General features: G+C 51.6%; 1 protein-coding gene across 1 annotated transcript in view; it reads left to right on the forward strand.

The window, feature by feature from the left end:
- ZSWIM5 (zinc finger SWIM-type containing 5) overlaps positions 1-24,404 on the forward strand; it is a gene marked incomplete at its 5' end in the record, with an annotated part of 87,411 nt that overhangs the window by 40,393 nt on the left and 22,614 nt on the right. The window contains 1 exon segment of the mRNA XM_084291229.1: positions 22,948-23,304. Within this exon segment, the coding sequence (XP_084147355.1) occupies positions 22,948-23,304 (357 nt within the window).

The raw sequence follows: 24,404 nt of genomic DNA on the forward strand, positions 1-24,404 counted from the left end.
AAAACGTTTCCAGGTATGACTCCGCCTGGTCCTTTGGCAATAATCTCTGGCCAGCGTTTTTGCTCCGATCAGGAGTTTTCACATGTGCCCAGGAGCAATTTCCAAATGACTTTTAAGCACAGGACCTGAAGTCACACTGAAGTTTTGTAGGAGCGGGACTTGTACAGCAGCCTTGTTTTCTAAGCCTGGTACTAGGAACACATTAAAAACCCTGAAAGAAGCCTCTGACTGTCTGGAAGAGCCAGTTGCTGTAGAAAGATGCCATAAATAATGAGAAAGAGACTTGTGAGTTGTCAGCGTTGGGGTCAGAGAAGGGTTGCTTAGATAAAATTAAGATGTGGACATGATAGTGGAATCTGGAACAAAATTGGTTTGGCAGTTTTTCCCCAAGAAAAGTGGCTGAAATCTCCTTGCTTGCAATATTTATTTATTTATTTATTTATTTTGCCAAAAGCTGTTTATCTGGGATTTGATCTAGCACTTTGTTTATTTAAATACTGCAAATGCCATCAGGATGAAGAGATTCACCAACAATTGTTGTACCCAAACTCCAGAAACCCCGGTAATTTCTTCTTCTGTGTTGAGGTTTAACCCCCTTGTTTGACCCGTTTGGGTTTCAGAAGGGACTGATAAGCAGAGCCTTATAAAAAGAATGATAAAAATGGTCTTGTGTACAAATACTGGTCATCGCTGTGAGAAACTTGAATAGATCAGCAAGATCAAGTCTCCAGCTGGACTGAGAATGCTTAAAATCCCTAATTGTCTGGCTTTTTGTCTGCAGGATGAATTTATAAGAACAAGGAAAAAAAAGGAGAACCCAAGTCTACTATTTCAACACCCCTGGAATTCATGAATAGTGCTGGGTTTCAGAGACTCCCCTGTCTTGTTTTGGCAGGGCCCTTAAAATGGAAAGCTGGAGATTAGCGTGGTAGGCCCGAGGTCATCGTGCTGCAGGATATATGGTCTCAGACACACAAGACCTTTTTCTTCAGCCGTCCCTTCTGGTTGTGATGTTTGAGCCTTTGCTTTGCTCCCTGGCTAAGAGCAGCGTTAATCATAGGACTGGAATTTGTGACTTAACTGAGCAGGCGTTTTAATGCTTTTCCTGTAATCGATCAGCGGGCTGGAAGCCACTGTCTCGGTAGCGTTGTCACATTGACCTCTGCGATGCTGCTTGACGGATTCCCGTGCTCCTTGGTGCCTTCCAGCCCAGGACCGCCTTCCAGCGTGCCTTTCTGCCTGCCTTTCTGAAGGGATGGTCTGAACTCGGGCCCCGCGAAGACAGAAAGGAGCTTTTTGTGCACCCTGCAAAGGGCTCCTCTGTCCGCAGCCAGGGCTGGGGCTGCGCGGAGGAGACCTTTCTTCCCAATCTGCCCTGACAGAACAAAAAAAGCCCTTGCATCAGAACTTGCTATTTATATTTCTAGCTCTGAGACTCCTCAGCTGCATTATTAATGAAGCGTTTACCAATTAAGATAGATGAGTCTGCTCTTGAGGGTGTTTGTTAAGGTAAGGCACCTCATTAGCATATCTGATAGATACGGTTCCAGGTGCTGATTAAAACCTCGCGCCCTCCCCAGGGACGGAAGTCTGAGGAAGCAAGGTAGGGAAAGTAGTTGCGTTTCCTGGCTTTGGCCATGCTGGGATCAGGAAAAGGAGCTCAGCATCCCTCCCCGGAGGCACATCCTGGACCTCGTGAGCAGCTGAAACGGGCACAGGGAGGAAATTAATCAGCTCGGATCAGAAATTCCAATAGCTGGAACGATGCAAGTGTGATTAATGCCTCCTGAACGCCAGAGGTGAAGGGACGCTGGTTCTGCTCTTCTTGCAAAGCTAGCAGTCTGTCAGGCGGGGAATTCATTGCTGGTGTTGACCCTATGGATTTCGGAGGTCTGGAACTGATGCTTGCTTACATTACAGCGTTTCGGCAGCTCGCTAAATTAGGTTTGCAGGCAAAACGATGCTGTGAGGTGCAGTCAGCCCACATATGAAACCAATTTCCCCATGAAATGGCACTAAGGGGGGCAACCAGAAGTGAACGAGATCATCTCTAGGTCTCTCGTGACCTACAAGAGTTGGGAAGTGATTATTCGTTTTCCATATTTATTATAAAATGGTGAAGGAGCTATATTGTAGGCTTTAATGGTCCACATCTGAAGAGCATCTTAAAATAGACTTAAGATCTCTGCGGTACATACATATGTGTTTATAATTTTATGGATATAGAAATATATATTTACTGAATACATATACTTTGTTTCTCCATCTGCTAAATATAGCCACGTACGAAAGTTATATAGAAAATGTAATTTTCCCCTAAATTATCCTGCTGTCAGTCTGTTTCAATTTCAGCGTCTGCACAGGCGAGGAGCGAGTTGAAATGGGTGCTGTCGTGCTGCCGAGCGGGTGTCTGGAAGCAGTTTGCCTGGGGATGAGATTACTGGAGGCGGGGCTGGTGGCACCATCTATTATTAAGATTTGCCCAGCAGTTCTCAAGATAAGACCCTGTTTTCAGTTTTGCTTGTAATTTTGTCAGGGTTTTAACCATCCGTGCTCTCAATTTCCATGCTGGATGTCTGCCTCAGACTGTTTTTATTTGAGGGGAAAAAAATGAGTCTAAAATGGTCCTGCCATTTTGGGGAGCGAGCCCAGAGAAAAAATGTTGGTTTCGCCCTGCTGAAGAAGTCTGAGGAGCTTTTCTTGGAGCTCGCTGCGAAGCTTAGTGCGAGAGCAAGGGGAGGAGATGCCCGTTTTGTGAGACGCCTTTGCCATCCCTCTGAAAATGTGGCCAAACCGATGAAGAGTTGGAATTTGCATTCGCTCAGCAGAGACTCGTTTTGATTCCAGCAGCTGGTAATTACCAGAGTGCCTTCACAATGGACAAGGCTCCTTCCCACACGGCTCCCCGGGGAGGCAGGACTGGACGCTGGCCATCCCCAGCCCGCAACTCCCTCGTGCTAGCCTGGGGCTAGCAGCACCAGGGCAGGTCCTGTGCTAGCTAGGAGCAGGGCTAGCAGGGAACACGGGCAAAACTGGAGGTGGCCTGGACAAGGGCAGAAAATGGGAAGGGGTTGGGACAGCCACCAGAAGAGGAAGAGGAGGAGAGAGCTTCCAGGGCAGGGGAAAGGCACGCTATGGCGTTGTGTAATACCAGGTCAGTTTGTCTCGCTCTGGTGTTTCCTAACCGTGGGCGACTTGAGTAACGAAAGGCTCTTTGCTGGGTGCTGTTCCTGTCACTGCAGCGTGGGTCTGCAGAGATGCTGGCTCCACGCGTCCGAGATCAGCAGGTTTCTCTAAAGAGGGCCCGAAATGTAGCTGTTGCTGAAATCGTTTCTTAAAACAACCGCAAGCACTTAGGAAAAGGATTGTTCTGCTTTCAAACTCCAGCTCAAATAGTTACTTTAAAATAAATATACTTCTGTAGCGTCTGCAGTTGGGCCTGGCTGGAGGGCCAGGAGTCTGCCTTGTGAAAAGTGTCATGACGTTAGTTTGTTTTTCTTCATTTTTGGAGTGTTTTGTTGAGAAGGAAGGAGCCAGACAGGCAGCAGAGCAGTCCCTGGGTAGGATCTGGTATGGGGGAGCCCATGGTTCCTGTTTCCGCTCTGCCTGGCTTGAAGCAGGAATTTGAAGAGCCCAGAGAAAGCAGTCACCAGCGACGTGTCTCCGGACAAGAGGCTGTTTAAGACGCTGCTGTCTCGTAGCTGTTTATTCCTGTCTGCTCAGCTGGGACCCGATCGCTGATGGATGCGGGGGCTCCTCGTTCACTTCTTCAGCAGAGCAAAAAGGGTCAGGCGAGCTCTCCCAAGCCTCGTGCTTGTGGTCTTGCTGATGTCCTGTGACAGTAGCACGGCAGGATGAGCTGTCTGTCTGCAGCAGATGTGCCAAAGGTCCAGAAACAACCACGGTCACTGCAGTGGGCAAAGGGAGGTCTCACGTTTGCCCCCAGACAAATCAAGTAGGAAACTGCTTTTGGGATTTGCACTGCTGTTGCGTTCAGCTGCCAGGGCAGACAGGATTAGCTGACATTTATTGTAGCAGAAGGCTGTGCAACTGTAGCAATGGATCACGTTTAAATGGCGTTAATGGGTTTTCCTTCCAGAGCCATGGTTTCATATCAAAGGAGCACGACGATAGAAGGCTGCATCTGCGCTGCCTTTGGCTGTCATCTCCTGCCACGTTCGCACCACGGTGGGTTTGGATGCTTGTGGGAGTGGAAGCGGGTGGGCCCTGTGTTTGGGACAAGTCTATTTGCTCGAGGATGTGATTTACTGAGAGGCAGCGGGAAAGGAGGATTTGTGGGGAAAAAGCCTGCACAAAATGGGACCGCACAGCGGTCTCCCAGTTCTCCCCGGGGAGCTGGGTGGCTGGCGTGCTCGCCGATGTTTTCAGGAAGGATTCCTTGTAAGCGTTTGAGGAACGTTTGCTCTAAATCCAGAACTGAATTCTTTCTTCTGTTGTGCAAAAAATGCTACCAATGAAAATAGACAAGCTCTCTGGGTCAATTCCAGATGCCCTTAGTGAGGCAGAAGTGTTTATTTTTTATGGGCCAATTTTTGTAGTCTACCAGAACGTCTTGTACTGTCTAATGCTGCATGGAGGAATAGCTCTGCAGAGTGTGTTTAATAAGAGCAGTGTGCTCTGAGGGATATTCAAATCTGAGTTACTTTCCTCGCATGTACGCACTCGGTGGCGTTTGTTATAAAACATCTGGGTCCAAAACAGCATTAAGGAAATCAAACAGCCAAGTCAACCTGAAAGTCTCCTCCGGTGTTGCACCAGGGCTTTGCCGAGGGGATCGCTGTGTGCAGCCCTCTCCTCCACTGCAGGGACCTGAGCAGATGGCCTGGCTTTTTCTTTCCCTCCTCCTCAGGATCTGCAAGTCAGGAGTAAAATCAGAGCTGAGTTTTCTGCAGCACGAGGAAACGCAAGTCAAAAAGGAGCTCCCTGGACGTGGTTCCTTGGCTGTGTGGTTAGTGAAGAGCCCTTGGCTCTCCTGGATTTGTGTCGGCCCTTCCCCTACTGCAGTTCCTGGCTTTCCCCTCAGCCCTGGGGTGCCAGGTGGCTGTATGAGGGCACAGGAGGCAGCCACCCCATCCCTGTGCCTTGACACAGCTCAAAGCTCAGCCAGACCCGGCGTTGTGCTGCCTGCTTGCCCCTGCTCTGGGGCTCTTTGCGCCTGGCCTGTGATCTGAGCGCTGTGTCTCCAGAGGTGAGCAATGGTACGTGTCCGAGCCACGTATGTGCAAGGAAAAACCCTATGTGGATCCTTCCCCAGAGCCCTCACTGTGAGCTCTTGCCGTTGGAAATACTCCTGGCAGGGTTTTTCCATCAGCCACATGAGGCGTGGAGCTGTTCCCCTTGGAAGGACGCTTGTCTTCCCTCTGCCTCGCCTGGGTTCTCCACGCCTCTGCCATGGGGAAGGAGAGTGATCCAACAGGCAATAGCTGGAGGACTGCTCTGCTTTGGTACGTTTTGTGGTCCTGGTGACAAGGCAGTTTGGGTGAATTTGCTTCTTTTGTTTGACCTCAAACTGGAAAGGATGGACTGGCCAGAGAAAACGTTTCCCTCATCTCTCTGCTGATGCTCTACAAAGCAAGAGCCTGCCTCTGTGCTTGTACATCCCCGTTGTGTTCTCCCTATTAAGCAGGAGGAGATAAATCGGGGTTCTGCTGGGGGAAGCAGGGAAGCTTGCAGCTGAAACAGGCCCCTGTACCAGCATGGTACAGCTCCAGACTCCACCGCTGTGCTCTGATGAACCGAATACAGGCGGTGTGACGGGCTCGACAGCAGCAGCTGGATCTGCAGTGCTGGAGATGGGCCTCTTCTTCCCAGCACAGCTGATGGAAGGAGTCCCGTGACTTCCTAGAAGGTGTGGGGCTTTGTGTGAGCATCCTGCTCAGGTGATGAGCCCACTCCCAGCCTGATCTACTCGCAGTTGCATCCACACAGGCTGTCAGCAGGAGCAGAGGCGCTCCAGAAAGCATCCCAGAGGACTTGGTGCCACTTCCAGAAGGGTTTCACGTTCACTGTAGCACAAGACCGGGCCGTGCATCCCACACTTGACCTCAGGTCGTGTTTTGTACGGCTCAGATGCTGCGTGCTGAAGCTCAATTCATCAGCATGGACAGAAGTGGTGCGGGCTGTGCTGAGTCTGCGCTTTACCTGGCGGCGCAGGCACAGCCCAGGGCTTTCTCCAGGAGCCGTGCGGTTGAATAACACTTGAAGGAGAAAACGTTTGTGCTGAGCCCTGGTGCTGGATCCCCTGTTCTGAACAAGCCTTGCGATTGTATTTTTTGTCTGTCTGTCTGCAGCGTGAGAGTGATAATTAATGCAGAATTGCTCTCCTGGGTTCTGGCAAAGCCAATACTAATTTTCCAAAGTCAGCTCAGAAGTATTGAAAGCACGGTTTTAGGCAGAGCTCTGGGTCGAATGTTTCTCCATTTGGCTCCTGCTACTTTGATTGTCAAAAATCACTTTAAGCTTTTCAGTCAGCATTAAAGTGATCGCATCAATCTAAACCAGCAAAGTCCTGGACATTAGATGATTACATATTCCAAAAAATCGCCTCAGTTTGTTTGACCTTGGAGGAAGGGGACAGCCGGCATCAGATTGATATATTTTTAATGCAGCTTTTAATTTTTAACTTCTATCAAATAGGCTTTTTTTTCTCTGTAGATCTTTATTTCCATAGTGTTTAGCAAAGGCGCTGGTCATTTCCTAACACGCCGATTTCATCCTGCTTCTTAAGAAGAGACCCATGTGAAGCCTAGAAGGGGAGTTATGCCAGCTTTGTACTCAGGGGAAACTGAAGCCCAAGGAAGGCAAGAGCTTAATTTCAGAGCCATGATTCTTGTTAAAAGCAATGGAAACTGCAGCTGGCTTTGGTGGCATGGAGCATCCAGCCCCTGCGAGCTGGATGTGAGACCGCAGGCGCTTGGAGAGCCGCGTTCCCATCTCACCCAAGCACCATTCACCAGGAAAATGCTCGTCGTGGAGACTTGGTGGCACTGTGTGTCGAGGACCATGCTCACAGTGGGTGGAAGCTGGGTGAGGTCGCTCCACGTGGATGGGGGTGAGCGGGAGGCTCTGTCCCCGAGCATCCCATGTGGAAACAGGGATGGGGAGGAGGGTTTTCTTTTGGAGGGGGTCCGGGCGGTTTGACAGAGCTCAGACCACACAATGGCTGGTGGTTTCACATGTGTCTCTGGAGCAGGGGGTGTGCGATGAGATATGTAAGGTTCGCATGCCTGTGCTCTGGCTTGATGTGGTCTCGCTGAGTGAATCAAAGCTTTTGCTTTGAAGCCTGTGGAGGGGGAAGGGAAAGCCTTTGTTCTGGTGTTTGGAGAGCGCTGGAAATCCTTGAGCCCAGAAGACTACACCCTTCATTACCCTCTGGGTTATTGGCCCCAGATTGGAAGTATGGCTCTGTCATGTGAAGTATTTGATTATTTATACAGTTAATGTTTAACAGAGTCAGAGTATTAGAATTAAACAGGGGACGAGCTTCCAACTTTGCATGGTTAAGGGCTAATAAAACTTCTCTGATCCACTGTTGTCCTTTCACCAGAGGGGATTTTTTTCATTAGCTTTTGAGTGTTAAAAAGAGATCTCCTGTATTTGAGGCAGATGGATCTGTTGGCACCAGACGAAGTGAACGTGCAGAAGTGTTACTGGCTGGCTTCAATAGCCAGGCAGCACAGATGCGGGCTGCTGAAAATTTAAAGGTGAGTTTAATTGATGTCTGAAGTGGAAGTAATGGGTTCAGCAGCCTCTGCCTTCAAGATCATGTAAAGCTTACAGCCTGCAGTGCTTTTGGCTTGAATTTCTTTTCAGTTTAGTTTACTCAGACTCGTGGTGTCACCTCCAACACACTTCATACCAATTGCCTAAATCCAGAGAAATCTCTCGGTGGTCCGGAGCCTTCAAAGGTGAACTTCTTACTGGTGATGCGATTGGAAATGGTGAGGATGCTGCAGTGGGTTCCCATACCTCCACTGAGGAGAAGGCAGGAGGATGAGGGCTTTATTGCATCCTTGATGTCTCTGCAGGGTAGAGGGATTATGATTGTCCAGAGGTTTTCTCAGTACTGTCACTCATTTAAAAGGCAGGTTGATCTATCGGAAACCACCAGGACCAAAGGTAGCCGTGACTGTGAACTCACCGCTTGTATTTTAGGTGTCCTGATTATCTGCTGCATGTTTTCTTCTCTTATCTCCCAAACACTCCTACCCGCACAAATGCTGAGTATACGGTGAGTGTAATTTGCTTCTGCTTTGGCTCGACGTACTGATAAGACTGATAACTTGCATTGTGCTAGCAGCATCCATTTTTAATCCTTTCTTTACGGTTGGAGTAACACGGGGGATATATGAAAGCAAGGCTGCTGGAGCGGCTATTACATGACTATAAGATCCTTTGCAAACCTATCTTGTGAGTGTGGTGGGAACTGCTCATCCTGCTTCAAACCATCTCTCCTCACCACAGGTGATGTAGGAAGCTGTGCTGAAGTTTCATGCCACCAGTTGGGTGGTTCCACCTGCTACAAGGATCACCTCGTTGGCTGGATGGGGTGAGAGGATCTGCTTTCAGCTCTCCACAAGTGTGGGTCTCTTTGTCCATGATGAGTTCGTCTCTAGGTTTAATGGAGTGGCTTCCTGAAACAAGGAACTGAATTGATTTAAGCAAAAAAATACACCTCCTCTGTAAGATGTCAAGATCATGATCTGTGACAGCAGCCTGTAGGACTGCATTTTCAGATGTGTTCAGTGACGTGTTCATCGCTGAGATGCACTTAATTTTTATTACCAAATTTCTATTTCTATATACATTTCGCCTGTTAGGTCCCAAATTTGAAACGTCCTCCTCTCGAAGATGGACGAGCCCTTGAGCTGCCTCTGGAGCTTGTGACGTTTCCATCTCCTGCAGAGGAAACGCACGATGCGGAAATTGGCTCCTGGGGAGCCAGCAAGTGGAAAGTGTAATCCAGCGTAGAAGTATTTATTTTTTTAAAGACAAGTGGCAACCTCCTGTCCCTCTGCTGCCCCATGTGCTCCTAGTCTATTTCAGATTTTAATAAATTTCTTGTTTATCTGGAGGAAGCAAATTAATAATAGCAATTGCTCTTTAGAGAGAGAGAAAGAGGCTGCTGAGGGCTGGAATCGTTTTAATTTGGCGTCTGCTGGTTGTCTTGGGCATGCTCTGGGATTGAAGCTTTGCTCAGATTGAAGCTTTGCACTGTTTTGCAGCAGCTCTGTGCTATTGATACTGGGTGTAATGCCCCAAGGGAAGTGGGGAGAAACAAACAGCTCAGCAAGGATGGGCGGCTGCGAGCAGATGTGTCCTCTTGGTCCTGTCCTCCCCTGTGCAGGGGGAACTCGAGAGACACCTGAGAACTGGATGAAGGCAGGTGAGGAGGCACTGATCCCTGCAGCCCCTGGTTTCTTTTGCTTGCATTGAGATCCAAAAGGAGGCAAATAACCCCGTGTGCTCCAGAGACTTTGTCGCAGGGACCGTTTGCCGTTGAGGCAGGCGCGTAGATGTCAGCCGGTAAAATGTGACAGTTCCCTGTGCGCACAAGCATGCGGTGTGAAGTCTTGCAAGTAGGTCTCCGAGCAAGGACACTCGCAGCTGTTTGCACGGGGGAAGGATTTAGCTGGCGTGGCTCAGGGCTTTTGGGCTCTTGGCTGGGTGCTGCACTCCTTTAGCTTGTGCTAAGTCTGAAACCTGACATGACCGGATAGACACATCCTCCCTGAGCAAGGTGACCCCAGCTGAGCATCTTCCAGATGAGCATCATCATCAGATGAATGGTGCTGGCATGTCTCAGCCCTCTTTTTATGCCAGAAACCCATCCAGGACTTCCTTCAGGAGCCTGCTGGAGCTGTGCTAGCCCAGGGGGAGGGTAGGGATTCATTCACTGCAGTGGCCTGGAGCCACAGCTCGCCTGCAGCATCCTCACTGCTCCTGGCTGTTGGGGAGCACACGTTGGGCCTTTTTCACCCCAAATCCTTCAGTCGTCGTCACTCCATGGCACGCACTGGGGCTGGCATCCTGAGGGGTGCTCGCATCCTTCCGCAGCTGCCGAGATGGCACCTCGCGGAGGAGAAAATGGCCTCTTTGTTTTATCTCCTGCCTGCTCCTCGCCTGCGAAAACAAAAGTGCGAGGGCATTTAGCACGCCTGGCGCCTCCGTGCAGCGAGCTGGCCTCGTCGCTAAGCAACAGCAGCAAAAATGGCGAGCGCCATCGGGCCGAGACCGGCCCGGCCTACAGGGATCTGCTCTCCAGTGGGATCCCACCGCCTGTGGTGGCTTTCCCAGTGCCATGTCCTCTCCTCTTGTCACGGCTGTGGAGCTTGCAGTCAGGCACTGTGTTCGGCCTGGAAAAGTGATCTAGGGACCCAAAAACCTCGCCAATGTGCCCGGTTGTGGTTCTCGAACCCCAGCACCTCGCCCTCTCCCTGAGGCTCAGCACCCGTGTGCCTCCCTCCCTGTGGTGCTCGGTGGGAGGTGTCCCTGCCAGCCCCGTGTCCCCAGCTGCGAGCACCCTGTAGTGCTGAGCAGGACAATTCCTAAAGCCCTTTGAGGAGATTGTGGGCAAAACTCCCCTAAACGGTGCTGTCTCAAATTACCGCCTTCCCTTTTCAAAGGGAAGAGAGAAGCTGGGCTCCCGAGCCGCTCATCTGGTTTTGCTTTTTACTTCGTTTCTGTCCTGTGATGCTGAGCTCACTGCCTTTGGTCGCTTCCAATTCCAAATTGAGATAAATCCACTGATAACCATGGGGTGTGCACGGCGGGGGCCGGGTCCGAGCGGCCCTCGAAGGGAGCTGGGGCAGGGGCTCAGTGCTGGGGGACTTCGACGCTGGGGTGCTGCAGGATTTCTGCTCCTTTCCCCTTTCTTCTTTCCCCCTTCCCTTCAGAAAGGGCCTTAATTACTAAAACACATCTGTGGTTAGGGGAGTCTGAGGCTCTGCCTCTAACACCAAAAGGACTTCATGCCACATCAGGGCAGAAAACCACCGTGAAATGTCTTGCTTCACAATTTTCCCTTTGGTTCCGTGGATTTAATGCTAACTGCGCAGCGTAGGTTTCCTTTTGTTTTAATTTTGACAAATTCCAGAGAGGGCAAAGGGATCTTTCCTTCGTTATGCGTCTGCGCCTCCTTTCTCTATATTGTAGCACCAGGCGTCCCGATGACAGATCTTGTCATTATGCGGTGTCATTTTAGATGTTTGCACTGCACCAAAAGCAAACGAAGGAGCCTGCAGTCTAGCCTGTGTATTGAATAACAATGTCTTTCCAGCAAAAAATCTGTTAAGTTTTTAATCAGAACCACGAGTTGTAGAGAGGCAGCCTGTGAACCGCTTCCAACCCGAGGCGGCGATGGCTCGCGTTTCTCTTGTTATCACTTTTTGTGGCCGTTTGGGTTTCCGAAGGCTGCTGAGCCGTGGAGGCATCCTGAACCTGAAAAATAGGCAAGCCCATGCTTTGCCATGGGTCCTTTGGGGAAGTTTTTCCATTTTGAGCTCCTCTCTAAAGCGCAGGGCTCCTGGCACAGGGCTGGGAGGTGCTGGGGGCAACGTGGGCGACCAGGACGGGTGGTTTGTGGGGATCCGCCAGGAGCAAGCGTGGCGTCAAGGGGCTTAAAATCACCCCACAGGAATCTGCTTCTTGTGAGAGGGCTTGAGGAGGGGATGTGCATCCTAAAGACATGCAAACTGCTGATGTAGAGGAGCTGAGCATCTTTGGCAGGCATCTGTCTCCCAACCGCCTTCCTTTCAAGAGGGTGACTGCAGGGAAGCCTTAACTCTGCAGCCCTCCCGCTGCCTTCCTGACTTTCCAGGAAGGGTCATGCGAAAACAATGCGATCAAAGGGGTTTGTTTTCTTAAAGTGCTGTTTCATTTAAAGCATGATGACTGCTCGACAGAGGGTGTTGGTTGTGCAGCATTAGGGGATCCGACTGCTCGTCAGGCACGACCCCGGACTCAGCTGCGTGGGCTCACTAGAGATATGCGGTGACTGGAAATGCATCACGTCCTTGTGTGCAGTGGTCCTGTCCCTATTAGCTGCTCACCTAGTCCCACAAGCAATAGTACCTGGACACTCTGCTGTTGCCCTTAGAAATGTGTTGAGCCCTATGGAGAGCAGCGGACAGGGACCCATTTTGTCACATGTTCCCTATCCACAGGGCGTTCCTGCTGGATGTCCCCATGCAGCTCACTGGGCCGGCCCTTCCAGCTGGGCTCTGTGCAGAGATCCCAAGCAGCAAAGCCATTTCCTACATTTCCCTGCACCACGTGGTGAATACTTCACCTCATGATGCAATGTCCCGCAGCCTTTTCACTAGACTGTTACTCTCACCTTGTAGCTCATGGGTTGAAAGAAAGCTTGAAAAAACATTTCCCCACCCCCAGCCAAAGCATGTGCTTTTCCCTCAACTCAGTTTTTGCTGCAGGTTGAAATTCAGCATGAACCTTCCCATGCTTTCCACCACCTCCCACCTCCTTTTCCGAGATTGCTCTGTTCAGGGTTGTGCCCATCTTCCTGCTGGAGAGGCAGCAGAGAAGCTCCCAGCACCAGCTAAGGAGAAAGATGCTAGAAAAACTTCATCGTTTTTATGCTATGGTATAAAGGGAGTAGTGACCAGCACGGCTACTGCAGGGTACCATCAGGCAGTGCTTATTTGAATGACTCCCGGTGCCAGAATTCAAATCCTATCCTTACGGAATAATTAATACACTTTCAAAGTATTCCAAAATTATTCTGGAATAAAATGTCTGTGGAGGAAGCTGATCTGGAACAGCGGTTGCTGAATAATTTATTCTGCAATGACTAGTTAATTTCCCTATATGGAGCAGCCCTAATAGGCTCAAAAATGTAAGCTTTATTGGTTTAGGGAGGGGAAAAAAAAATGGAAACCACTAACTTTTGGTGAAACTACTGAAGTGAGCTAAGCCATTTAAGAATAATAATATTTCTACAATGTAAAGATATTTGGCTGTGGTCTCCTTAGAGAAACTCAATAGCAAAAAAAGAAAGAGCTGGGTTTACAGTGAATTGGGGCTGTAAGACTTGGCAGGAGAGCGTGCCCTTATCTGCCACAGGCGTGTGGGGGGAGCAGGATGGCCAAACCCAATTGGGCTGCGTGGCTCCATCCAGGAGCAGGACCTGGTGCTGGAGGGAAGGTGAAATTCTTCCTCATTTGCCTCCAGAAGCTGATGCAGAAGGTCAGCAGATGCAGATGTGGGTTCTGTCCCCTCCTGTGGTTGTCCATAAATTTCTCATTTTCTACAAAGCTTCCCCCTCGGGATGACTCCTTCCCAGGGGGGTGGTGTGTCTGGTTGCCCAGAAGGCAGGCACCTTCCCAAAAGGTTTGTGCTGCCTCGTCCCCCTCCAGCAGGGACAAGTGATGGGGGAAGAAGAGCAGGAGCAGTGGGGACAGAGCCACCAGGGTGCACCCACTTGGGTCTGTGCCCAGCTTTGGGCTGGGTGGTGGAGAGCAGGAATGGAGAAGGGGTGAAGTTGCAAAGAGTTTTCCCCTCTGGAGGAGCAGTTTCAGCACAGGGCCCTCCTCTCTGCTTAAAACCCAAGTTTTCTGCAGGAAGTTAATCGACCTTTTCAGCAAATTGAGACCGAGGCCGTTAACCCAAACGTTATTGAAATGCTTCATAAATAAAATGTTCATTTAACAACATTGCCAATAACTTAGAAAGTCAGACTTTATAATCCTTTTTCTCTCTCTCTTTTTTTTTTTTTTTTTAAAAAAAAGAGCTATTTTTAATGGAAAAAGTATCTTTTTTGGGGGAAGAATTTGGAGCAGGCTTTTGTACTGAATCTAGGCTGCCTCATTCCCTCAGAAGGCTTCTGAGGGCCAGGAAAATTATAACTAATAACTTCCCTAGAAATTGTAGAGCTGCTATTTTAAGGTCTGGTGTCTCAGGGAGGATCAGGGTTGTGTGCCATTTCCCTCCATTGCTCCGCGATGCCCTGGTTTGATGCTGGTGCTTCACGGGGGGGTGGCTGTGAGCCTGGCTGCTGGTCCTGTGGAACAAAAATGTGCGAGCGAAGCAAGTCACAAGGCTCTCGGGCTTGGTTTTGCTTTGTTTTTTTCATATTGGTGAGTTGAGTTTGGGTTTGGTTTTGGTCACAGCCTGCTCTGAAGGAAGATTTAGTTGCAAAATATGCAGGGAATGGGATTTATCCGTGCATCACGTTGGTGCTGGGTCTGGCAGGTCCCACCACTGGGAGCTGGTGGTGTCCAGCCCCTTGTGCGTGGCACCGGGTGCCAAGTTGGCTCCCCCCCTTCAAGCCCTGGCAGCTGTCATGCCCTGGAGCGTTGGCAGCAGCGAGAGGAGCATCACCTTGTTTGAGAGCGGGTTTTAATGCTAACGGGTCTCCACTTAGCACATTGCCATCTGTGGGGCTGGGCAGACCTGCCTTTCTCCTCCTCCCTCCTATCTCAGACTCAGAGCTGCTTTTGGTTGGAGGCAAAAGCCAAGGCTGCTGCCCAGCCCAAGGCACGGATGGGCTTGAGGGGAGCAAAAAGCCTGGAGAAGTTGCCGATGTGGGAGGGCAGCTGCCTCTCGGAAAAGCAGGTCAGCAATGGGAGCAAATAGAGAGAGAAGAAAGGATGCCCCTGGCTCTGGAGTAACTTCATTCCCTACCAGCGGGTACCCAGGGATGAGTCCTTAAACCAGGAGCCAGAACAATGGGTACAAGGAGACTCTGACCGATTTAACAGGATTAGGGAGACGTAACTCAATTTTTATTCAGGCCGAGTCGCCGACCCCAAGGCTTTTCCCCTGCAGCTCAGCCTCCCCGAGCAGCAGCAGGCTGCCTTTTGGGGCACCTCGAGCAAAACTGCGCCCGAGCTGCTGGGCTTGCTACCATGGCACCCCGCGCAGCCGGTTCGGATTCAGTTGTTGGATAATATATGTAATAAAGTGAAAGCGCTGCGCTAATTGGATCTGGATTGGAAATTCCTGCCAGCCCAGGTTTGCAGGGTAGAACAAAGGAGCGGAGCCGCTGCTCGGGGCGGGTGCGTCAATGCAAACAGCAGCAGCCTTTTCAAAAAGGGTTCTGGCGTGGCAGGCGCCTGGCTGAAGTGGCGGGGATTATTTTTGTTCTGTGGGGGTAAGGGGTGGTGGGAATCGCCACATAAAAAAGGCCACGGAAGCAACAGCGCTGCTCCGCTTTCAGCTGCAGCGAAGATCAGCAATTCCATCGCGGCGACACTTCCATGGGTGGATAAGAGGCATTTCCTCATTAAAAGCCCTTTTATGTCCTAGGAGGCAGCTTCTCAGCTGGTGGAAATCTGGGTGGCTCCGCTGAAGTTGGAGCCCAGTTGGAGGGCCCAGCCTCGCGTGCGAGTTTTGGCATCTCGCTGGGGTTTCCTTGAGGCACGCGGGGTGGTGACAGCTCGGGGCCGGGCTGGCTCCAGGTGGCAGCCTGGATTGATGGGACGCTCGGGCCCGGAAACTCCAGGAAAAAAGGATTTGCTCCCCATGGATCTTCCCTTTCATGCTTTAAAATAACCTTTTTCCTTTGAGAAAGCATCTGGGCTGGGACAAGGAACCGCGCCGCTCTGCGTTCAGACGTGGCCCTTGGTGAACGCAGGAAGATGGATACTTGGGGGATCGTTGCAGAGATGTGGTTTTCTTTCTCTCTTGATGTAGGGATGTTGCAATCACCAGCTCTGCCCATCAATTTCTTGCGCACGCTTATCTTTCTAATTTTCTCTTGGTTTTAAGCAAGCTCTTTTTATTCAGGCTTGCCACGAAACGCGCTGTAACAGCAGCGAGCGGAGACTTGACAGCATCTCGCCACTAGTTATTAGGCAGGCGGAACGCGTTAGCAAAGATGTGGTGAACTCTTCCTCTCTTCAAGCCTTCTCTATTGTTTATGCTGCTGCACAAATGCCATTCAGCTCGGTTTGCATTAGATCTGAGCTGCTAGCACAAGCGCTCAGCCTTGCAGGGCTGTGAATCAGCAGAGGAAATCGGTCAGAGCTATAAAATGGGAGGTATTTTTTTTTCCTTCTTCCCCCAAACTGCGCGCCTTCAGAGAGAGGGTTGTGTGGCTGGGTAGGTTAAAAACCCGTTTGCTGGTAGGCAGCGGAAGGATGTGGAAGGTGATGCAGGGAGGGGCGTCCTCAGCTTTGGGGCTGGGAGTGGTGTTTTGGGGTTAGAATAGGCAACAAAGAGCGCTCGGGGGCAAGGGAGAAAATAAGAGCAGTCTTGAATTTTTGGGGACAGAGTGTCGCGGGGCAGGACCAGGCTGCTGGGGACCCGCCTTGGTCACACCACCCCCGGAGCTGGGCAGGGGGGAGAAAAAACTCGGTGTCAGGCTTCTGGATAAACAAACAGCAGAAATCTCGTCAGGGTAATAATGGAAATCACTGGGAAATTGAGTTAATACAAGGGCATCTGTGTAAGTGAATGCTTGGGACAGGGAAACGGCATTGTCCTTTAACTCTACTAATGCTGGAACAGATGGGAAGCGAAGTGCACTTCACGCATTAGCTGGCTCAGATAAAGAGCAGAGCAGGGGCCGGTCCTTGTGGCTGATTAGAGGTTAACAGGAATAGAAACCAGCGGATTGACTCTTCATTTGCAGGAGGTGTTCTGGGATCAGAGCAGATGGCAGAGAGAGCGTCCCTCCAGCTTACTCAGCTGCTCAGAGGAGCTTACGGCTACCTCCGACACAAACAACTGCGCTCGCATCTTCTCTCTTTAAAGCTGCAGCCTGCGCTTCCTCCCCAGCCATAAACATTTCTGGTAAACCTTTGGTGGTGTCCGAGGTCTGTGGGTGCCCGGGGAGGCACGGCACATCCTCTGCCCATGGGTTCCCATTTGCTCCTGATGGACGCGCCGTCCCATCTCGGCCACATCCCTTTGTTACTGCTCTGCTGAGCTCCTTGGGGGGCTTTTGTTAATTGTGGAGGGTTTTGTTAATTCTCCTCGCTAGCTCCACCAAGCCAGAGTTGCTTTTCTTGGGTGGTGGTGACCAGGAAAGGTGTGGTGGGGCCAGGGAGGAGGGCCCCGACCCATCCAATGTATGTCCTGCCCCGTTCCCCCACCGCCAGCCCCGCGGAGGTCTGGCTGGATGGCAGCACCTTTGCGTGTGGCATCCATTTGTCACAAAAAGAAATTGCTTCGGAGGGGGGGGGGGCATGCAAATCCATACGAGCCCTTTCCTCATTGAATCGCTTGAAGCATGGATTCCCTCTTTTGCAAGAGAGAAATTGCAATTGATTCAGCCTTTACCTCTTTCTTTTTGTCTGCCAGTGCTCTGAAAAGGCACATTTTATCTGTGTGTGACAACACCTGCCTGGGGTGCCTCTCATTGAGCTCTGCTGAATCAAAAGAGCAACAAGAAAAGTGGGTTTAATTGCACACATCTTCAGCGGAGTCTTTCTTGCACTTACAGCACAAAAGGCCAGCCCTGCGCTGTTTGAATGGAGCCTGGGAGGGCTGGAGTGAGCAGTACTCTCCATTACTATCAGAGGCAGATGATTCACTTTGCCGGAGCATTGTCATGTGCAAATGAGTTCATGAGCCCATCTCCTTTCCAACTGCAAGGTCAGAGACTGAGCAATTGTCGGGATCAGCCGGCTGGAGGAATTGATCTATTAGCTGGAAAGCTTTCGGAGATTTTACTAACCTCCGCTTCCTACCGCGTAAGCACACAGACACCTTCCTCCCATGGGTGTTGTCTACATTACAAATATTGACTGATTTTAAGTTCACATTTGGAAAGCTGCTGTTTCAAGGCTCGGAAATGTGACCAAGAATGGCTTATAAATAACACTCGGTGCAGCAATTATTATTCATTGCTAGTTATGGCTTTCACACAGTGGAAAAACAAATGGTTTTTGTAGTGGAAAAACAAATGGTTTTTCCACTACAAGCTGGAGCTGCAGTCCGTTTAATCACCGAGGAGCTTGGAATCGCTTTAGTTTAAAATACCTTTCCGCTGTGGTTTGGAAATTTTAAAAATATTTGGGTCATGGTAACCTAGTGTATATGACTCGTGTTGAAGATCCCGGTTTACCTTGTCTGCATCTGCCAAGCCCCATAAATATCTGTGTAGCCTTTCCCATTTGTTTTCTTTTCAGGGCTCTTTGTGTCTGGCAGTCCCGCAGGCTGGAGAACAGCAGATTCTTGGTGGGGAAGCTGTGGTGCAGAGCTGATCATCCCCCTGTTCCCAGTGCTGTCCCCGCTGGGCATCCCCTGTGGGCAGAGGGGAGGAAGGCAGGGAGAGGTGCTTGGAGCCTCCTGGTTTATTGAGGTGGATGAAACCAGGGCTCGGGTGAGCCCAGTTGATGCCATCCAGGCCACGCTGTACAATGTGTGCATTTATTACCTTTGTGTGAAGGCTTTCTGGGCAGGTTTGGAAGAGAGCAGCAGCCTGTCGTGCTGCTAACACAGCGCTGAGGTGGGTCAGCCTGGGGAGAGGCGGGTTCCTGGGCAAGGAGAGCAGTGAGGAGGGGAGATCACATTGCTCTTGTTGATCCTAATGGAGCCCAAAGTGTCTGGCTGGAGCCAGCTTGCTCGGAGGACTGGATGTGGTTGCCTTTTTCACTAGGCAGAGCCATTCCTTGACCTGCTCCAAGGTGTCTACAAAGACCTCCAAGACCAAGAAAAGCCTGCAGGAGCCCCTGTGGCATGAAGGAACGCTCCCCGCATTATCCATACATTCATGATCCCACTTCTCTTGTGCAGCGATGCCCATGGAGATGCTCAGGTAGTTTCTGGCTTCTGCTGGTCCTGGGTTCCACCCCGGGGATGGCAGATCTCACGTGAAGGCTGCCTCGCCGGCGGGACCGTGCCAGCGCACGTGCCGTGCCTGGGAAGAACGAGCTCGTTTTTTCCAAGAGGCACAACTCTGCGAATGACAACTGTGACTTCTGCCGGAGCCGCGGTGTGAAATCTGGGGGCTGGCTGCGAGCAGCAACTGCTGGGAGGGAGCAGAGCCGAGCTCTCAAGCTCCCGTCTGGTGGTGTAGCTGCTCCTCGTCATCCTCCTCGGGGTGCTGGTGTGCTCTAGAGGACGTGGTTACAGGAACCCAGGTCACACCAGGGTTTTGCTTGTTTCTGGGGTTTCAGTTTCCGCCCGTGGTCTGTGACTAGGCTCGTAGGTGACTTTGTTTTGGAAAGGCTGAGCAGAATCAGTTGATCTGTGACGGCGGTGACTCCAGCCTGCCCGTCGCTGAACCTCGGGTGTTTTGGTGCAACCAGCTCGCGTGCTGGCTTTGCCAACCCCTGCCTTTTGCTGGAGGACCCAGGTGTGTTTGGAGGAGGTTTTGGCTGCTGCGGTCTTGCCCTCTGAAACCAGAACCATCTTCTCCATCCTACTTTTGGGGATTATCACTGCTCTAGGAGGGCCAGAAGGTCTGGTGGTCTCCTGACAGGTGACTCGTGGACACCTGGCTTCCAAATAGCTGAAGGACTCTGGCTGCTCTTGTAGAGCTGGAAGAGTTTGCAAAGCTCCTTTTGCTTGAGTAGATTTAGAGATCAAAGATTTTTCCATCTTGGTTCGAGATACTTTTGTTGAGGCCTTGTCTTAAGAGCAGAGCCTCCTGTGCTGGAGCTCCTGCTAAAGGCTTGGTGCTCCGCAGGGGGTTGGGAGCCCAGGGGTGTTTTGAGGATCCGTGCTCCTCCCAGCCCGCGGGGTTTATAAGCCCTGAAGGGGAAAATGCTGCCCAGCTAATGAGTTTAGAAGTGCCACCGGTGTGGAGCTCGCAAGCTCCCAGCAGCCATCTCCAGGGCCTGTTTTAATTTAAATCAGAGGCACAACATCCTGCAACACTACCGCAACACCAGAGCAGAGGCTCTGGGGGCAGATCCGCCGTGGCAGGAAAAGGTCCCTGCTCCGGCGTTTGGCCCGGGTTTGATGGATAAGGGCAATTAGGAGGGAGACGGGCGAGTGGTGCAGTGTGTGACCGTGTGTGACCGTGTTCAGAGCAGGGCTTGTGCTGATTTATCAGCACCCAGCTCCTCGTGCACCCTGGCTCAAAGGGGCATCCACCGGGAAGCAGCCATGATGGACGTAGGGCAGGCTGTTCTGGGGCAGGGAGGAGCCAAAGTTTTTTTTTTTCTTGGGACAAAGCTGGGCTCAGATGCGGTGTAATGAGGCTGTAGTTACAAAGATGATCCTTAATTATTTCTTTTTTCACGGCATTCGAGCCCTGGCACTGTCACTTTGCTGGCAGCAAATCAAACGCCAAGTTAGCTTATGCTGGATGCGTGCTAGGAACAGAAGATGAAGTCCTAGATAAGCACTCGGCTGTAGGAACTTCTTAAATGGAAACGTGCAGGGGGGATGCGGGGAGAGGTGTTTAGGTTTGTGTGGACCACAAGTGCGTGCTTCGATGGCTGATGGAGTAACCACCCTGAGCCCTACCCTATAACCACCACCTCTGGGATAGCGACACCGTTAAACCCCCTGAAAGGGAAGGAAAGGATTTTGGAGCCCCAAAAAGCTATTTTTCTTTAAAGGAATGGTCCTGCCCCAGCCGTCCGGGGGTGAGCAGTCCCCTCCTGCCGATGGAGATGAGATCAGGGCTGAGCGTGGCGGCTGCGAGCCGACCTCGCGCTCATGTAAATATTCCCAAATAACGCTGTTGTTCCCGCGGGCTCCCCTCTCCCCCCCTCACCGTGTTTAATTTCTGACTAAGCTTTTGATAAATGTTTTGTGTAGAGTTTCTAGTTTATCTTAAATAGACCTGCTGCCACGACAACTGAAATCTAAACTGACCCCGGGCTTGTGGCTCGGGTGCCAGATAAACTTGGCTGCTGCAGGCGCGCTGAGCAGTCCTGGACGAGGCGAAAACCCACGCTACGAATGGTGAGGACCAGTTTTTGGGGAGCTCATTTTTTTGGGGAGCTCATTTTTTGGGATATCCCATGCCTCTACTGCTGGGCAAGGCTGTGTATGAGCTGCAGAGCAGTATGAGTTGATGTTTTTGGGCGAATTTCCTCTTGTGGAAAGCCAGATTCAGACCACGGTTGAAAGGTTTTCAGGCTGCCACCTGTCTGAAGCAGGTTGTTGGGTGAAACGAGCCGAGTTCCTCCAGCCTTACGCTGGCTGGCCTCAAGTGGGGTCTGGCCTGCGATCCTGGCGGCGTGATTCTTTAAGGTAGTGTTTATGGCCAGCAATTTGTCTTTAAAGGGCTTCATCCACACGTGATTATGCTCGCATGGGTGTCCGTACACGTACGTACATACATCATTGCTCAGGAACGTCATTTCCAATCCTTTTTAACTTGCTCAGAAAGTAAACTCGGGAGAAGCTGGCAGGGAGTCGGCGCAGCCTGCCAAGCGCCGCGGACCAGAGAAGTGGTAAAACATAAACACTTCGGGGTTTATCCTCGAGATCTACGTGGCGTGGCTGCCGAGGGCTGCACCTCCGCCGTGGCGCTTCCACTGCCGCCGGCTGCGCGAGCGAGAGGGCAGCGCGGGGCTGTCCGTCCGTCCGTGGCTGTCTGTCTGTCTGTCTGTCCCTCCGTCCGTCCCTGCCCTCCCGAGGTTAAGCACTGCTGTGTTGGGTGCTCTGCGGCCACGCGACGTGGGGGTTTTTGGTCGGTGGTTGAGGAGCAGGTCTGCTCCCCCCCCCCCCCCTCCCGTGCGCTAAAGTGAAAGCAGACCTCCTTGACACTTAATCAGATTTGAATGTGGTTTTTGGCGTGGCTTTAAAGAGACTGGCAGTGAATAGCTGGTTTTGATGCCATTTATTAAAAACCTCTGGTAGAATTTGTCTCGGAAAGCCTTTGTGCGAGCTGGCAAACACACAAGGGTTTGATGCAGTTAATGTATTTTAATCTCCCCCCCCGCCCCCTCTCCTCGTCTGTCGTTAATTGTGGGCCTCTCAGCTGTCTGCCGCCTTCTCCAGGGGGATGGCAGGCTCTGCAGAGCCCTCTATTCAAACCTGGGCTTAACGAGGGTCCAGGGGCATGGAGGCAAGTGAGCATCCTCTGTGGGGAGCAGGGCCGGGCCGTGCAGGGACCAGGCACCACGCTGCGCTCAGCATGGGGGTGCCAAAGGGGGCACCCTCATTGACCTCCTTGGCCTCGTCCTCCTCCAAGGAAAGGAAGAGGGGAGGAGGAGGCAGATGGGTGCAAAGTGCTGGTCTTTGACCTCCTCGGTAGCTTGCTTGTGTGATGGGCTCCCTGGGAGCATCTGGAGTGTCTTCTCCCAGCCGTGGTTCCAACGTGAGGTTGGTGCACATCCAGTCTCTTCTCTCTTCTTTGGGCAGAAGAGCTCAGAGCTGTGGTCGTGCCCTGGAGCGCTCTGCCCGGTTGAGGGAATGAAGCTGGAGTTGCGCTGTGTTCAATTTTATGTTGTCTGCCTCACCAAAGAGAAGAAAACTTGGCCTTTCCCTGCCTCTTGCTCACGTGCGTTATGGTGCGAATTCAGCGAGAGGGAGGCGCGGATGAGGATTGCTCCCAGGAGGGAAAGAGGCTGAGAGACTCTTAAACAAATGAGAACCGAGCGGCTTCGCTCTTCCCCTGTGGTTTGGCAGTTAAATAAACTCACCGAAGAGGCTGGCTGCACGCACGTGCTGGTGCCGAGCCACATTTGCTCGTGGGCTGGGTTCTGGGTGACACTGGATGGGTGCCAGGATGGTGCGGCGCGGCTCTCGAGTCCATTGCGCGCACACGCACGTGTTCCTCTGGCAGTGGGTGTTGCTTCTTGGGTGTCTGTCTGGGTTATTTGGGCTGAAGTCAGCGAATTCAAGGTGAACCGACTTGTTGGCTGTACTTGGGAAGGAGGGAGACTGAGAAAATCCCTTCCCCAGTGCAGGGATTTTGTCCTTGGGTGATGCACTACTCAAAACAGAGATGCAGCAGTGGCCTTTGCTGGCCACGTCCACCTTCCAGAGCTTTTATGGGTGGTCATGGAGAGAACAAAACTGATGTCATCTTTCCCTCTTCTCCTTTCTCCTCTCCAGGGTTCCACCTCAGTGGGACGGTGACCGAGCCAGCAACCGCGACAGAACCAGAGATGACCTACAAGGTGGCCATCAGCTTCGACCGCTGCAAAATCACCTCCGTGACGTGTGGCTGTGGGAACAAGGACATTTTTTACTGCGCCCATGTTGTGGCGCTTTCGCTGTACAGGATCCGCAAACCGGACCAGGTCAAACTCCGTCTTCCCATTTCAGAGACCCTTTTCCAGATGAACAGGGACCAGCTCCAGAAGTTTGTTCAGTATTTGATCACAGCACACCACACCGAGGTGTTGCCCACTGCCCAGAAGCTGGCTGATGAGATTCTGTCCTCCAACTCGGAAATCAACCAAGTGCATGGTAATTTCTTGTTCCTACCTTGCTGGCTCAGTGCTAATCCAGTTTTTGGGGGGCTGGGTTTCACAGTGATGGTGCTGGCCTTGGTTTTGCCATATTCATTGCTGCACAGTGTCAATATTGGTACCACTTTGGTGTTGGCCATGTGCCCCCATTCTGGCTTCTGTTTTTCCTTGTATGTTTATCCATCAAACACCAACTTCAACAGGCAAGAAAGAACAGAGCAAGCAGGCTAGTGGTACATGAGGAACAGCTGAGATGGGCATGGAAAAGCCAGGCATGGAGGAAGGAAGCCGGTTTGCTCCCCAGCACAGAGGGTTGTTTTGGGGACACGATGCTGGGACACTGGGGACTGGGAGGCGCAGTGGGGACGTGGCTCCTCTAGCCCACAGTGATGCGGTGCCAGCCCAGCCCTGCATGGTGCTAAGTCAGATGTGACTGAGCCAGCAGGAGATAAAGCTTTAATCTCCGTGGGTGCTAATTTGCCCATAATAAATGAGCGTTGCTGTCCTGACCTACTTCACAAAGGCGGCAGAGGGGATGTGTCATGGGGCTTTGTGTTTAGAAGATGCTTTTGACTTCCTCCCCCAGAAGGCACCAGCTGGGAGTTGGTGCCTGTCCCAGCCCTGCTGACCGGGACGTGGTCAGGCCCCTGGAGCTCCCTTTCCAGCACCATTCGGTGCTCCTGCTGCATCCTGCCCAGGAGCTGAGGTTGCCCAGGGCCTCCGGTAACGAACCGCTCCGCACCGCGCCTGGCCCTGCAGCTGGAAAGCGGAGATAATAAACACTTATCTGCCACGGAAGGGCGTTGCAGGGATTAACACATGCCTCTTAGCTGCTCTGAAGATGAAAAGCCCCATATGCAGCCTAAAATAGGATCTGAACTGGTTGCATCCACATGTAGCAGCGGGGCCAGGGGTCCACCTCCATCCTAGTGGTGATGGCAGCTCTGATCTCAGATGTTTTCCCCTCCCCTCCCTCTTGCTTCTACCTTGGGAGAGGCTTTTGTCTCTTCCACATCTGCTGTGTGAGTGGTTGTGCTCGGAAATTCCTGGTTTGGGGGCATTTCCTCATTTTTGGGTGTTGGAAAGGAATGAAGAGCA

The sequence above is a fragment of the Netta rufina genome, assembly GCF_964035555.1.
Source record: "Netta rufina genome assembly, chromosome: 8".
In the NCBI taxonomy this organism is placed as follows: Eukaryota; Metazoa; Chordata; class Aves; order Anseriformes; family Anatidae; genus Netta; species Netta rufina.